Source organism: Petaurus breviceps, unplaced genomic scaffold (assembly GCF_028583685.1).
Source record: "Petaurus breviceps papuanus isolate PSGF00001 unplaced genomic scaffold, PetGlider_PUasm1.0 37, whole genome shotgun sequence".
Classification (NCBI taxonomy): domain Eukaryota; kingdom Metazoa; phylum Chordata; class Mammalia; order Diprotodontia; family Petauridae; genus Petaurus; species Petaurus breviceps.
The window spans coordinates 22957501-22974716 of record NW_027186296.1 but is presented as its reverse complement, the minus strand read 5'-3'; the positions used below and the strand labels follow the sequence as shown (position 1 = coordinate 22974716).

Sequence of the window (17216 nt, the reverse complement as noted above, 5' to 3'; positions counted from 1 at the left end):
GGTCTAACCTAGACTGAATTTACTGGTTATTTGGGGAAAGGGAGTAAGTTGATTTTTTTTGCTGTTGCTCGTTTTTGTTCTGTACTTGTTTCTATTTACTTTATTTTGCCTGGATTTAATGTATATATGTCACATTTTTAACTTTAGTGTACTATAGGTTCTAAATCAGAAATTTCTAGTGTGATCTTTGTCCTTTCCTTTAGCCTGTAGTATATAAGAAGTCATCTTGTGGGGCGGCTAGGTGGTGCAGTGAATAGAGCACCGGCCCTGGAGTCAGGAGGACCTGAGTTCAAATGTGACCTCAGACACTTAACACAAAAACTAGCTATGTGATCTTGTGCAAGTCACAACCCCAATTGCCCTCCATAAAGCAAAAAAAAAAAGTCATCTTGAGTTTCCATTTTCTTGATATAGCAGTTTGAACTGACTGAGAGGAACCATGAAAATTCATCAGTGAAAGTCCTATTAAACATAAGGGCTCACTTAACCTTCTTGGCAATGTAAACAACATAAACAAAAACCAATAAAAGCTTAATTAACGTATTAGAAATATCAAACAAAATTACCTGCTGCAGAAATAATGTCATTTGTTTTCTAGCTGAAAGATCACCATGTTGTATGCTGTGTATGCAGTGACCGCTCAGTTATACTACTCCACCTTGAGGAAAAGACGTGTCTTTTGAAGGCTCAGAAGCATCTCTCTCCCGTGACAACAATAAAATGGCATCCTGTAGAAAATTTCTTAATTGTTGGATGTGCAGATGATTCTGTTTACATCTGGGAAATTGAAACTGGTAAATAGCATTTTTTTTTCATTCCTCATGATTGTATTTTTTCAAAGCAGATGACGAGGCAGGAGGGCCATGAAAACACAGCGGGCTTAATCTTTGGAGCTTTTAATTTTAGTACAAATGGGCTGTATTTAATGGCTTCCAATGAAGCTGGGTGCGCCGATAATAAAATACAATAGCCTAAGTCAGATCCTGACAAGCGGATGATTAGCTGACATTGCAGTGTGCAGAAATGAGCCGGATATTTCTGGAAGCTATAAATAAAAACATAAGTTATCTACTTTAATTATTAACAAGAGAGAAATTTAGTGTCCTACTCATCTCAAATTATCATTAGATTCTGCCTTCTTCAACACACTCACAAGCTCAGCAACCTTTTGGGCTAATTGATGATTTGTAGTAATGGAATATAATTAATTGCAAAAGCTTGACAAAAGTCCAGTCAGGAAAGCTGAGAGTTGAGTGTTCTCACTGAACTTTGTTTATGCTAGGTGTTTGAGACAGGGAAGATGACAATCCAAATGGCAGGAAATGTGTCATTTAGATTTCTGGGTTACCCAAAATCTTAGACTTCTTTGATCAACAATGGATTGCTCACTCGTTTCAGGCAAATCCTGGAAGTATAACAGGAGGGACAAGGTAATTAATGAATATGAGCAAATGAGTTGTTATAAAAGTACATTTCACTGAAACTCCCACATGAGTTTTTATTGATTAATCAGTAATGGTTTTATGTTGGGTACTATTAACAGAATGGATGGTTTATACTAACATTTCTCAAATGGGGTTCTGTGGGACCCTGCTGTTTTCACATGGTTGTACAGAAGGCCCAGAGATTCTGTGATAAAACTGCTACCTTTTTCCTAACTCAGCTGTGTTCTCTGACCCAAATGGGGATTGTGCCAGACCAGGGGTGGGGAACCTGTGGACTTGAGGCCACATGTAGTGCTCTAGGTTCTAAAGTATGACCCTTTGACTGAATCCAAACTTTTCAGAATGTCAAACGGCTGCACTTGAGGACCTAGAGGGCCACATATGACCTTGAGGCCACAGGTTCCCCACTCCTGTGCCAGTCTGTGGATCTTCCTTCCCTTTGCAGCTAAGATCCTTGAGGGCCAGTGTATAAAACAGGCCCTCGTCCCAAATTATATTCCCTTACTGCAGTATTACTGTCCCAACTTCCACCCTCCCTATCACTCCCTCCCTGTCTTTGATTCCTGCCAAAATATGAAAGACATATGCTGCAATCCTGACTTAACCTTATCTTCCATTATGCTCTGTCCCAATGGTTAGAACTCCTGCAGTGGCTAAAGAACCTGCTACCTGAGTGGTTCATGAGTTTGCTTATAGTTTGATATATTATGCCATATAGTTTGATAGTCAAGATGTTTTAAGCTTCAAGGATTATGAAGCCAAATGAGTCCTGTCCCCCATACCTAGAACTATGTCCCTCCCCATCTCCTCCTCAACTCCTCAAATTTCCTTCAAGTCCCACTGAAAGTCCCACTTTCTCCAACTCCCCCTTAATGCTAATGCCTTCCCTCCATTAGTCATCTTCAATTTATCCTGCATGTGTCATATTTCTACCTGGTTGTTTGCATGTTTTTCTCCCCCATTAGACTTTGAGCTCCTTGAGAGCTCAGACTGTTTTTTACCTTTCTTTGTATTCTCAGAATTTAGCTAGAAGCCTGGCACATAGGTGCTTAATGAATGCTTGAAGGCTGACTATTATATACCGTGGCAAGGGAGATACTTATAGTGTAATCATAGTTAGCATTTAGATAGTGTTTTTAAGGTCTGCAAAGTGTTTTACAGATGCTATCTCATTTGATCTTTGAAATAACCCTATGAAGTTTGTGTTATTATTATCCCAATTTTACATATGATGAAACTGAGATTTAGGTCACCTGAGGGAGGGTTAGTAACTAATCCAGTACCACACAGCCAGCAAGTATCTGAGACAGGATTTGACTTCAGGGCTTCTTAATTTTGAGTATGACATTCTATCCACTGCATTACCTCACCGCTTTTCTTTCTCTTTCATTCTTTCCTCCTTTCTTTTTTCCTTTGTTCTTTCCTTCCTTTCCTCCATTCTCTCTTATTTTTTTCCTTCCTTTCCTTCTTTCTTCCTTTTTTTCTTTTTCCCTTTCTCTCTTTTTCCTTTCTTCCCTTCTTTCCTCCTTTCTGCTTTTCTTATATTTTTCTTCCTTCCTTTCTTGCTTTCTTTCCCTTTCTTCCTTCCCCCCTCAAGTACTATTCTAATGAAAACAGACAGCAAGTATATAAATAAGTTTGCATAAGACACTGCTGGATTTATTGTCTAGACTTAAGAAGATGATAGAGAAAACGTTAATAATGCAGATTAAACTTAAAGGTAAGTCCTGCTATACTATTTTCCCTCTGGGAGCTGGTTGTTAAACTTTTACCTGCACACCCTTGAAAGGAAGTAAGTAGCTGCTGGTGTGAGTGAGGGGTGGTACCACAAAAGGCCTCCTACTGCATATGTAAGATGAATCTTAAAGAAATCATGGATTAGGGGAGGTGGAATGTCACATTGAAGGTACAGCTAGTAGGCCAGCGTGCCCTGAACACACAGTGCCTGCAGGGGAGAGAAGGGTAGGAAGATGAGAGACATAGCACAGGTCCAGGAAGCATGGGCCTAGGTTATGAAGAGCTTTAAACAGCAAATATAGAAGTTTGCATTTGATCCTAGAGAGCCCCTGGTTTATTGAGAAAGAGGAGGGGGGTGGGGGGAGAGTGTATGTGTGTGTGTGTGTGTGTGTGTGTAGGCAGTGGGAAGGTGTGTGACATGGTCAGAATTACTCATTTAGGAAAGTCATCTTTCTGCAGGATGGGTTGAAATGGAGAGATGGAGAGGGAGGCAGGGAGAACAATCAGATAGCTGTTATAGCAGACCAGGTGAGAGGTGCTGAAGGCCTGAGTTGTGAAAATAACACCATACTCTTTTGCTTCATCAGAACACTTTCACACTTACTTGATAAGTGTGAAATGCTTAATACCCTCAAATACTCCACACAATCCCTGTCCTCTGAAACCTTCCATCAATCATTATTGCTTTTCAGTCTGAAATTCTGCTTTTAGAACCAATGATTAGGATTTTTCTGGACTCTAGAAGATATAATGTACTAAATTAATTCAGACCAGTGTCAATAATTCATCGATGTTGTTGTTGTTCAGGTGTTCTAGTCATGTCTGACTCTAAATGACTCCATCTAGGGGTTTCTTGGCAAAGATACTGGAGTGGTTTTCCATTTCCTTCTCCAGTTCATTTTACCGATGAGGAAACTGAGACAAACAGGTGACTTGCCCAGGGTCTCACCTCTAGTAAGTGTCTGACCTGGATCTGAACTCTAGTCTTCCTGACTCTGGGCCCAGTTCTCTATTCACCATGCCATCTCCCTGCCCTTAGTGACTCTTTAGTAATTGCTTTTCTAGGGTAGCTTTTAATTAATTCCTGGACACTTGGGAAAAATTACTGAAAGAGCTGATCAGAATGTTGAATGATGTTGGTAAGGACAAGTGGAATCCTAAGTGTGATTTGAGAGGGAAAGGAAGAAAGATTTTTACCTCTTGCACAATTTTGCTTAGTTATTCTAGCTAATAGTTATAATACCTGTGTTTTAATATACTTACTATATGTGTATGGGGAACTTTTCATGAATGATTTAAAATATTACTTTAGGGTAGTCTTTTGGGACCTTAAAATTTATTCAATTCTTATCTATTCTCTCCCCCTCACTTTACAGATACAGAAACTGGGGCTCACAAGTATTGAATAATCTGTACGAAGTTATACAGATACCAGGTGGCAAAGCTGGGATATGGAATCAAAGGGCCTGGGTTTGAAACCTGGTTTTGTTACCTACTTGACCAATTCACTTAAATTTTCCGAATTTTCATTTCCCCATCTGTAAAGTGAAGAGTTTGGATTAAATTCCCTCTAGGGTCCATTCCAGATATTAGTCTGGGATTTTATAATCATTGTCACATAAAGAGTATACTCAAGTCTACTCAATGTATATAAGTTGATAAATCATTTCCTTCTAATGGACAATTAGAAGGTATTATTTACCCTGAAAACACGTTGTGCTCTTCTACAGTAGTTTTAAAAAACAAAAGGTTTAGCAGGGGCTTATTTATATAAAATGCAGTTCTAACATCTTATTTGTTTTCCCAGTTTTAAATTTATTTATTTTTTTAATCCCCCCCACCATTTTAAAGGAAAGAAGTTATCCTCTCTAAGTCTTTCTGAAAAGTCCTTGTTGACATTGTGCTTTATAATTAGCAATGGACTGGGACAGGGAGAATAAAGTAACCACACTGTAAGCCCTCAGGGATAGAGACTATGTTTTATATTTCTTTCATTTCCCTCCATAGCATTAAATACAGTAGTCTGGAACTTGATAGGGCTAATGAGCTGCTTCAAGTTTTCTTCTTCTTTTGTTGTTGTTTATTTGAGACAACAAGGCATGTCTCAGCCCTGTGTACCTCTACACAATTTTGATTTCAGAGAAATAATGATGGTTTTGTTAGATGAGAATCTGAATAAGGTCTTAGATGTCTTGCTAAACTGCTCTTCTTTTGAAAGGTTAGACAAAAGAAATAGAGAAGAATGCATATAACTTTGAGTGTCTTTTTTTCCCCTGTTACTAAAGAAAGCAGTAATCCTAGACTTGGAGTGATGGGGCTATCCAGTTTTGTGTATTGATTTGCTAGCCTTCCTATGATGTTGAGATCTAGATAGGAGGGGGAAAAATAGGAGATGTCATTATTGATTAATATCTGAGTGCCTACAGTGTGTTGGGCAGTGACAACTCTGGGCAGCTTTGTCACCCCCATCACTCTGGGACACAATAGAAATAATTTAATACTCATTTTTTTTCTGAAATACAAGCCAGGGATAAATCTTGACTCTCAGATAAGATTCTATAAGATAAAAACTATTCTTTGAAAGGACTGTGTGCTCCTGTTAAGGACAGGGTGAGTGGAGAAATTTTTGTGGCATAAAATTCTCTCCAACTTCAGACAGATTATTTTATTAATGATAAGATGCTCCAGTTTAAAATTCTTGTTGTTCAATATGACATATTAGGTAAACAGAGTTTGTGTACAAAGATGCAATCTCTTGATACGTTCTTGGAAAAAAAAAACTTTTTAAAAAAAATTTAACCTTCTAATCAGACCTATCATTGTAATTGTAATTAAACAGTAGCATCTCAAATAAAATCAAAATTCTTACAATCTTTACCCTTTGGAAGGAGAATTATAAGCAATCAAGGCCTTCTGTACCTTTCCAGTCCTCCTGTGACTGATTCTATAAGGGTTAAACTTAGAGCATTAGTATTACCTTATCCACTTTTAATTTATATGTAGTTTTAACCACTCTAGTTCTCTTATTTCTTAAGACTATGGCAAAATAATTGAGGGGGCACCAAGTAGCAAGAATATTATCAGCAGAAATGATAGCTAGCTGCAAGGGAAAACATAGAAAAGTAAACATATCAATGTACAGGCCAAATAATGGCTAAGTCTTCAAGAAAATGTCAAATTAGTGGCCCTACAAAGGAAATTTCTGCCAAATGAATCCCAGTCTCAAGTGGCTTTTACACACAGATACCTACTGTGATGATGTCTTTTTTGCTTAGGTCCTTTTGGGGAACCAAATAGCACTTGTTGCCCTCAGATGGATGGTCATGATTGAATGAATGAATGATAAAGCATTTAAAAGTGATGCTTAAGTGCCAAATACTGGTAATACAAGAGTGAAAGCAAAGATGGTTTGTGCCCCTAAGAAGTTTACATTCAAACAAGGGAGAAAATACATAAAGGGCAATGATGGCCAGAAAGGGGGGGTATTTGGTTCAGAGTTACAAGATGGTGAATGGGGAATAGATTCACAATGCCTATCCAGCAAATATGCCAGAGTTGATTTGATCATGGTTCATATTTCCCAAACTAGTAGGGGATAAAGAACCCAGAGAGGCAAAGACTGGAGAGCCTAGAAAAGCAAATCATGATGGTTTGGGTTGTCCAGTGAGTGGCAAAGACATAGAGGAGAAGGGAGTCAAGTGAAGCATAGTGACTGGGACTTTCTTGTAGTGTATTTCCAAAAGAAACAAGGCCCACCAAGCCACATGTAACTATCCCTGTAGGCCACTTGACTTAGAAAACTACATATTAACACTACTTATATACTATGTACTTTTATTTATTTTGTTAAGTGTTTCCCAATTACATTTCTTTTTTAAAGCAATTGGGGTTAAGTAACTTGCTCAAAGTTACACGGCCAGTTATTTCTGGGTGTGGTGCTGAGTATCTGAGCCCGGATTTGATCCCCAGGTCATCTCGACACTGGAGCCGGTGCTCTTACTGGCTGAGCCACCTGGCCGCTCCTAAGCAATTGGGGTTAAGTAACTTGCTCAAGGTTACATGGCCAGTTATTTCTGGGTGGGTGCTAAGTGTCTGAGCCCGGATTCGATTTCCAGGTCATCCCAACACTGGAGCCAGTGCTCTTACTGGCTGTGCTATCTGGCTGCTCTCCCAATTACATTTTAATCTGTTTTGGGCTGTACTCAGGAATGATTTGGGTTGTGTGTTTGACACCTCTGTTTTAGGAGAGGTAGTCACCAGTCAGGACAGGAGCCTGGGGATGAAAGTTTCTTCAGGGTGGCAAGACAATTTTACAAGGAATTTGAAACACACAGAGACTCATAATTTGGGGTTGCAGGATTCCATCAAAAATCAGTCCAAAGAATGTATTAAATTTATTATTGGACATCAGGCACTCTGTTAGGTGCTGGGAATACAAAGACAAACGTCAAACAGTCCCTGATTTCATGATGACTATTTCAAATATGTTATTTCTTTCATATCTTCATCATGATGTTGTATTGAACCTTAAAGGCAATTTTACAGGAGGGACAATTATACCAATTCTACTAAGTTAGAAGTAATTGGGGCCACTTATTATATTTCCATAGGGCACTGAGGGTAGTGACTCACATAATTGTTACATAGCTGGTATTTGCCAGAGTCAGTACTTGAACCCACATATTCTTAGACCCTAACATGGTCCCTCTACACTTGGCCATGCTGTTTCTCCCTTAAAAAGGGAGTTATTTGGAAAATTTACTTATGTGTGTTGCCTTAATTAGAGGCATAATGATAATAGAGAAACGAGTATTTCTTTACTATCATAGTTTCAAATCATATTAAACATCTGTCTTTATGAAAACTGCTGAGAAGGACTAGATAGCTTATGTCGCTCAAATGCCAATATTCTCAAAATACTTTCAAAAAGTGTCCAGCATTTAGGAGGTTGCCATCATGTTGAATCTCCTCTAGCTTCAGTTTTTGAGCCAAATAGAGAGCACAATTTTCAAAAAGTATATAATCAGCTTTGGCAAAGTATTGTTTCAGTGGTTTAAAATTCATACCTTGTCACACCAAAATGTCACATAAGGTCGCCATATCAAGAAGTAATTTTCCACTCCACAAATTTTATTGGCCCACCCTCATCCTGGCCTGTTTAGTCTATACTACTATAAAGATAAAATAAATTTAAAAAAACATTTTTTTTTTTTATGAAAGACTAGTCCTATCTCTGAAACTTGCGAGGCCTATTGTTATCCTGATTTGAAATGGTAAAAAAATGGATTTTTTTTTTTCTGCCTTTATTGTCAGGCTCACTATTGGGTAGAAACAGGTACAAATTTAGATTCCATTTCCTGCTTTGTCAGCATGGCCAGCTTCCTCCAACTTTCATTATATTTGCCTTAAAGATAGTATTTGGATTTGTAGTATCTGACATATCATAATCTTGTCATGTCATTTTTCCAACGATGCACTATTTTGTTTTTGTAGATTATAGGTAGAGTTCTCTTGGTATGAGGAGATTCTTCAGAGAAAAATATATCCTATTTTAAAGAGCAAGACATGATTTTCTTATATTACCTCTCCCTAAATATTTTTTTCTTTATTGGTGTTATTATTTCTAATACACTTAATATACTCTATTTGCTAACACTTAATCCTAATACACAACATACTCCATTTGCTAAGAGTTTTCTTTTTCCTTTTTTTCCCCTTCTTCCTATATCCTGGTACTTAGAGGTTTGCTATAATTTGCTATTTTGAATCAAAAAAGGTTTTATTGTGAACTTTTCCTGTATTTGTAAATTCTTGAGGTTTTCATAAGTGCTGAGGTTTCTCTTTGGTCTCTTGGTAATTCTTCCTTCTCTGGCTGCCTATTTGTCTCTAAAGTTCCTTTTCCTGCATGCCCCATCCCATTCAGCTCCTGAAGCATTTATTGAGTGCTGGCATTGTCCTAGGCCCTGTGGAAGATGCAAAGGTTCGAGGAAGGGGCCTTGACCTCCAAGGAGTTTCAGTCTTTGGGGAACAGAAGATTTATACTCATGTAACAATTAAAGAATGAGACAAGAAACCATCCAGTAGAAATCGAATGAATTGGGACTTTGGGGAAATCGATCCTTTTGGGGACACCCGGGCCTCAGCTGGAGTTGGTCACTTTCTACTACTGCTCCTTGTAGTTAATTAGAAGGTGGTAAGTAACCCTCAGAGGACTGGATAGGAAGCTCACTTGTAAACTTCTCGAAGACACAGCATTCTGGGTGCAGATTCTCTCAGTTGTGCAGTTGTTTATGGGGCATGTTGTCTATTTCCCCTTGAATTCTGTGGCTTTCAGAGACTGTATAGGAACATCATTGCCTTTCAGAATTTCAGACACTCACTATAAGGTCTTTTCTTAGGCAGTTCCCTTAAATCCATATGTTTCTTATCTAACTGACATTTCTCCCAAGATATCTTACTTTAATACTCTAATATTCCAGGGGACCTATGATCTTATTATGTGGGTATTTCCTCCAGTCATTCAAATTCCATCCACACCTAATTGTACTATGTGACTCTTCCTTATGTCTTCCCATACATTTGACACCAAGAGTCTATTGAATATTCTGGGGAATTTCTTCGTGTCTTCTTGAAATTGTGAGAGTACCAATGGAACACATGAGAATTATTTTCCTTTTTTTTTTTAAACTCAGCCTTACAATCTATTTGAGAGTTACCATAGTTTAAGTGGAGAAAGAGCTGGCTTCTGAGTCAGAAAAACCTGGGTTCAAGTGTGACACGTGCTGATTGTGTATCCTGAACAAATTACTTAAATTCTCAGTGCCTCAAGGCACAACTCTGAGATTTCAAAGTATTTTCTGAACTGCTGATCTGTCCTAATCTAGGGTGATGAATTAAGAACAAAGGCAAGTGAGCAAATAGAGGATGTTTCCTTTTCTGAAATCACAGACCTGGATTATACATGCATCCATTCACACATGTGTATGTGTATATGTATGTGCAATATATATGTATATGGTTACTATGTCTGCTATTTTAATAAGTCTTTATTAATTACTTACAATTTCTGACCTGCTGTGACCCTTCGATTTCTTTTATCCATGGAAATTGTGTTGCTCTGTGATATTTATAAACATGAAGACAGAGCATCGTCATATTTTACTTATAGCCTATGAGGTATTATGTGTAGTATGGAGGGAATATCCATACTGTTGAAATGAAAGATTCTTTAGAATTTTGTTAGCAAATTTAAAAATATGAAAGCAGGGCCGCTAGGTGGCACAGTGAATAGAGCACTGGCCCTGAAGTCAGGAGGACCTGAGTTCAAATCCAGCCTCAGACACTTAACACTTACTAGCCGTGTGACCTTGGGCAAGTCACGTAACCCTAATCGCCCTGCCTTCCCCCCTCCAAAAAGCAAAAAAATATATGAAAGCTGGATTTTATCCTTGCATTATGGCTAGAGACATTTAAATTATTTATCTTAGGACCCTAATAACAGAGCCCTAACACTGAATCTTAGACTCTTCCTTATCTGCTCTCCACACTGTTAGCAAGAGTCCATGGCTATGTTGCTGGCGTTCAGTTTCAGTTGTGTCCAGGTCTTCATGACACCCTTTGAGTTTTCTTGGCAAGGATACTGGAGTGGTTTGACATTTCCTTCTCCAGCTCTTTTTACAGATGAGGAAGTGAGGCAAACAGGATTAAGTGACTTGCCCTGGGTCACACAGCTAGCAAACTTCTGAGAATAGATTTGAACTCAGGTCTTCCTGACTCCAGGCCTGTTCTCCTAATCACTGTGCCACCTAGCTGCCTTCTATTTCTATTTAGGGGGAAATTGATGCATATTGGTTTTCATCTCATTTTTTAAGCTTTGTCAAGATTGAAAAAACAAAAGCCAAAAAACTTTGTAGGCTTCTTTTATCTTATGATAACACAGTTGGTATCTTTTGAAAGAAAACCAAGCACAAGTAATTTTATTTCCCAACCTGGCTCAAATGTGAAAGTCTTTTTGATGAGCCTTTGTTTTAACAATTCTAGACCTTGTCACCTTAAGCTATTATATTACAATTTCTGAGATGTTGGCTAATACTTGTGAGAATTTAATAATGTCTATCTGCATTGGCAAGTGTCATTAAGCCACTGATTTAACTTGAATCTGATAAGATGCATTTCCCACATCTTCAAATCTGTATTTGTTCCGTGTATTAATGGGAATATTTTTCAACTTGACTTTTAATATAACTCTGCTAATAGCTGAGAATATCCTAATATGCTAATAATAGGAGTATTATTGTGGTATGTGCAAGATGTCTTTGGAACATTTTGTGTACTCAGAAACCAACAGGAAAATCAACATAACTCCATTCTAATAGTAAAAAGAAATATTTTCTGTACTTATAATTATTTTTACCAGTTAAATCTTGTTTTTTACTGATTTAAAAACATTTTTTTTGTTAGTCTCTTCATTCCTCTTCTTTGTTAAGGTAAATATGACTGATACTAGACCTGGAACACTGGTATTAGCTTCAGCTGACCCTTTTGCTTTGGTCAAGCATATGGAGAGGATTCTTGATTTAGATGTCCAGACATATTCTCTAGCAACAACGGCTGAATTGGAATATTTTAGGATAACAGCTTTGTAGGCTACCCTAGGAGAACCCCCTTCTGCAAGCATCCTCTGTGGAAGCTCTGAGACATTGGGAGCCTCTGTGGGTATCACAGCTGCAATGTTTAGCTGAGATAAGCCCAAAGGAACCATCTGCCTTTCCCCAAGCTGACTCCTTTCAATTCCCTAGCAACTTCCCAATAACCAGCTGCCACAGAAAAGATTGGAAAGGCTAGATTCAGTGGACTGTAATGATTATAGGTCTCTGGGAAAATAGGCCCTCTAATCTGGTTGAGAGACTAAAGGACATTAGGTGCATTTTGTTTATCTGAGAGCACCAATGATTTCTGCCTTCTACCATAAACTCATTTGCGAAGGCTTGATAGGAAGTCTTTTGTGTTTCCAAGGATGGACCAAGTAAAAAGAGAAATCAAAGGGCAGATCCTAAGCTGGAAAGCAGTGTACAGAATGAAGACCCTCAGCAAATGAGCAGATTCTTCTTTTCCTATATTTAACACACTTTTTTTTAAATTTATCAAACTCTAAATGACCACTAGACAAATTGATGGCATACATTCATTTTAGCTTTGCCGTGTAAGTCTGGGATATTTTGAGTGGCCCAAACCACTTGCCATTCTATTCTACAAAGTCACTTTGGTAACTTGAAGAAGAATCTTGTTCTTGTCCTTATATTTTCCATTTTTGGTAATAGCTTCCTTAACCTCATTCTTTTTGAGATTTAATTTCAGGGACTATGTCTCCTTTATTTCCATATCATCTTCACTGACTAGAATAGTGCTTGATAAATATGTGTTGAATGAATAAATTAATTCAGGTTTGGAACCTGTGGCTTATAGCTTAGAACTTGTGCTGGCAGTCTTCAAACAAAACTCCACTAAATGGCACTTTGAGAAATTTCAGTTCTGAAATTTCATAAAATGGAAAGAAAAAACTACACAAGATTTGGAAACTAGAAAAAAAAAACATACCAAACTATTATATAGAAATTATTGAGAAATATTTGTCCTGAGGATGCAAATGGTATAGATGCCTTAAATGGAATTGTAATAAGAATTTTTGACAAAACATTTATTTGAAATCCATCATTTCAGCCATAGGATGACCTTATGTTTCCCTATCACAGAAAGAACTGTTGTAGTTTTGCTTTTGATTCTAAGGCATTTTCACATATGTCTATCAGCCCATTCTATTTAAAACTCAATTTTTTACTACTCTGATGGTCTTCATTTGTCAAAATTTTGTGATAACAGTCTCTAGGATGGGCCTCTGGAAGTATTGTCATCCTCAGTGAAAATATCAAGTACAGAAAGTGCTATGCTAGGCACTATGTAGAATTTGAATTAAAAGGGAAAGTCTTTGTCCTCTAGAATCAATCCACCAATCAATGTTTATTAAGCACATATCATGTGGCAGGCACTGTGCTAAGGGACTGGGGATACAAGAAGAGGCAAAAGACAGTCCTTGTCCAAAAGGAACTTGTGATCTAGTTTCAACAAATACATAAAAGAAAAGTGTGATTGGCAAGGTGCGGTGGAAAAAATGAATGAGTAGTGACAGCTAGGTGGCACAGTGAATAGAGTATCGGCCCTGGAGTCAGGAGGACCTGAGTTCAATTCCAGTCTCAGACATTTAACACTTATTAGCTGTGTGACCTTGGACAAATCACTTAACCCCAATCACCCTGCCTTCCCCCCTCAAAAAAAAAAAGAATGAATTTAAAAAGAACATTTATAAAGTGCTTGCTATGGGAGTAATAGCTAGGTAGCATAGTGGGTAGATAGAGTACTGAGCCTGGAGTCAGGAAAACTAATCTTCATGAGTTTAAATCCAGTGTCACACATTTACTAGCTGTGTGACAGTAAGCAAGACACTTAACCCTGTTTGCCTCAATTTCCTCATCTGTAAAATGAGCTAGAGAAAGAAATGGCAAACCATTCCAGTATCTCTACCAAGAAGATGTTAAATGTGGTCAAGATGAGTTGACTATGACTAAAAACCAGTGAATAAAAACAACACATAGAGTGCTGGGAATACAAATAGAAAAGTAAGATTCTTCCTCCTGGAAAGGAGTTGCTATTTTAATGGTGAAGACAAAACAGAAGGTTTCAGCTGCAAGTGAGATGGCAAAGTCACGTGATCCTTAACCAAACTGTCAAAGGAGTGGGTGGCACAAAGAAGTTTAAGAACTTCTGGTCCAGTGAAAGATTGCCAGCATTTACTTACATAAGAAAGAAGATCTTATCCCCATATGATTCCATTCAATAAATATTTTTAAGTACCCACTGCCAGACGATGTTTAAGTAGAAGAGATATGAAGATAAAAAGACAACGGCCCCTATTTTTAAGGGGCTTGTATTCTATTGGAGTGGGGAAGGAATAATACAGCATATACATGTAAATGAGTAATTAGATACACAGCATCCATACTTGAAAAAGATCTCGAATCCTGTAAACTAAAAGGAAACAAACAAATTAATAATAAAAAAAAAGATCTCAAAAGCCAATTCAAAAGACATTCATATGTGCCAGATACCAGAGATGGCAAGACAAAATTGAAATAGCCTCAACTCCTGAGCTGCCAACATTCCACTGGCAGAATACAACAACCAAGACAAGGTCATTAGAGGCATAACCAAAGCATTACAAAGTTGTTTGCATCCAGGCTACGTGCTACCTACTTGTAGTCTATGCTGCTGGGGAAACAGCTCAGGAGCTCTGGGCTGTAGTATGGCTGAATCTGAGTGCGTAATCCCACGCTAAGCCTGGCACAACATGGTGAGCCCCCCAAGCCTAGGGAATACCAAGCTGCTTAAGGAGAGGGTAAATTAGTCCAGTTCAGAAAATGAAGTCTTTCAGAGCTTCCATGCAAATCAGCTATGGGAGTAGTCCTGCAGCTATATTTATAGGCTGAGTTCCCTCTCTCCCCACTCTTACGCCCTAACCCCTCCCTTGCAAAAAAAGAACAAAATAATTTCCAGATGGAATTTTTAAATGGATCATGTAGGAAGGAGGAGACCCATGAGCTGTGCTTTGAGAACTCTACAGATTCCTTGGGCAGAGGCAAGAAAAGAGTTCAGACATGGAAAATGGAATAGCCTTTAAGGTATAAGGGAAGGAGAGAATGATGAACAGAACACTGTGGTGAACAATGAAGTCCTCCTGGAGAAGGTGATTTTTGAGGCAAAAAGAGCCTGAGCAGAAAGAGGTTTACCTTGTGTGGCAGGGTGCTATCAAAATGCCTCGTGAGCAGAGTTTTCTGTCATGCTACAGTTAGCCCTCAGGCTATGCCACTGCACCTGGGCTTCAGCTGCAGATTGGGGTCACTGCTTATTTTGAAATTGTACAGTAGTTTTTTGTGAGTAGATAACATATAATGTAGTCAGCAACATTCTGGGATCCCAGTGAACTCACTAGGAGAAAACCTGGTTTGTTTGTTCCTCTGTATACTAAGGAAACCAAAGCAGACTGCTCAATTTATTGTTTAATTTAATTTGCTTGCAATCACAAGTATAAAACTGCTTTAAAATAATTTTGTTCTTCTTTAGTTAGTATTAATGCAAAGCTTCTGTATGCTAACGTTTTTTGGATAAGGAAATTTCTTTTATAGCAAGCTATAGGTGAAGGTGAGAGAGAAGATGGAGTAGAATATGAATGTCAAAAACACTTGAAAATGACAGATAAATGTTTTTGATGGACGATATCCTGAAGCCAATAAAGTCCTCTGGGCAAAACTGCCTCCCATTCTCCCATTTGGTACTAATTGAGTAACCTCATCTTAGTGAGATTCCATTTACTATCTGTGTGACCTATCTGTATGACATCATTTAATTTTTCTGGGCTTTAGTTTCCTCATCTGTAATGTGAGGGAACCTTAAGGTTTCTTCTAGCTCTTATTATATGATTTCTACAATTTCTATGGCATTTGGAATATATGTGTACTGGTATGTGTATACATGCACTCATATATATGTATTTATACAGGTAAACATGTTCTGTAAATGTGCATGTATTTATATAAATTTATATGTGGTACATAATAGGTATTTAATAAATATTGATTGATTCTAGAGGTCAGAAACCTTCACTTTTAATTCAAATTCTGTATAGTCCCTAGTAAAGCACTTTATACACAGATAATACTTAATATATCATTGAGGATGGCTATAGTCCTACAAGCCTTGCCTAGAGATTGCTATTGGAGAAATTTTGACAAATGAAAACTCTTAAGACTAGTAAGAAATAGAATTTAAATAGAATGGGTTGATGGGCATGCTTTGAAGTACCTTAGGATCATGTGGTTTCAAACATAAAACTGTAATAGTTTTCTCTATCTCAAAAGAAAACATGAAGTCCTCCTACAGCTGGAATTGAGGATTACAAATAAAATATTTAGTCAAAATCTCTTATTTCAATTCTGCTTATGCATCTCTACCATTTACATTCTCAATACAACTTTCCTCAACAATTTCTATCTTGTAGTTTATGTATGTACATACACACACACACATATATACACAGTGTGTATGCATGTGTGTACCTCTATACGCACATATACATTCATACATACATACATACATACATATATATATATACATACATACACACACACACATATGGATGGATGGATGCCCTGATCTGTGATTTTTGTCAGTATAGGCAACTTCAAATGAGAAAACATCCATTAAAAGTTAAGATAAGCAATAATTCTAGAACTTATAGACCTAGAGAGTTGCCTGGGACATTAAGATATCAAGAGGTCTGTGAGGGATCACATAGCCACATGTGCATTATTGTGATGTTTAAAAAGACATAATTTCTGGGTAATTAGTAATTTTATTAATAATGACAGCATTTTAATATAAGGAAGTTTATGACACTCTTGAATTCCTAAGACAATCATGGCGGCAGTCTCACAGTTTACATTCCCTTGGAAGAGGGGTGTTCCAGAGGGTGGCAATTAACTCTGATTGGCTCACAGTTCATGAGAGAATGAAAATTACAGTGAAGGGCTGAATATGTTCTGATGAATTTTGATTATGCCATTTACTCCTCAGTTATCCCCAGACTTGAGTAATCCATTCAAAGAATTTATCCCCCAGTCAAGCCTGAGCAGAAGGGAGTTTGACCTTAGATTAGACCTCTAACTGGGTGGAGTAGTAATACCCAGAAAGAGAAGAATGTTAATCCTATCTTCTGTAGCCCTGTCCTTGAGAGAGGACAAGGAAATAGGACAAGGGGGAAAAAGCTGGGGTCTCCCCAATTTTAATAATTGGCTATTAATATGAGAGAGAAGTAATCACTTCTCTCATTATGGGCGGGATCTAAGGTACCAAAGGCTTTCTGATCAAAAGATCAGTTCTTTAGCCACTGTCACAATGCAAATAAATACATTTTTAATATTTAAT

The 17216-nt window shown here is 37.7% G+C and overlaps 1 protein-coding gene across 2 annotated transcripts in view; it reads left to right on the top strand.

Annotated features, from left to right (window-relative positions):
• Positions 1-17216, top strand: part of WDR72 (WD repeat domain 72) — a 303206-nt gene that overhangs the window by 67607 nt on the left and 218383 nt on the right. For both annotated transcript variants that reach the window (XM_069098090.1, XM_069098089.1), the window contains exon 14: positions 599-794. In XM_069098090.1, the coding sequence (XP_068954191.1) occupies positions 599-794 (196 nt within the window). The remainder of the gene's footprint in view (positions 1-598; positions 795-17216) is intronic.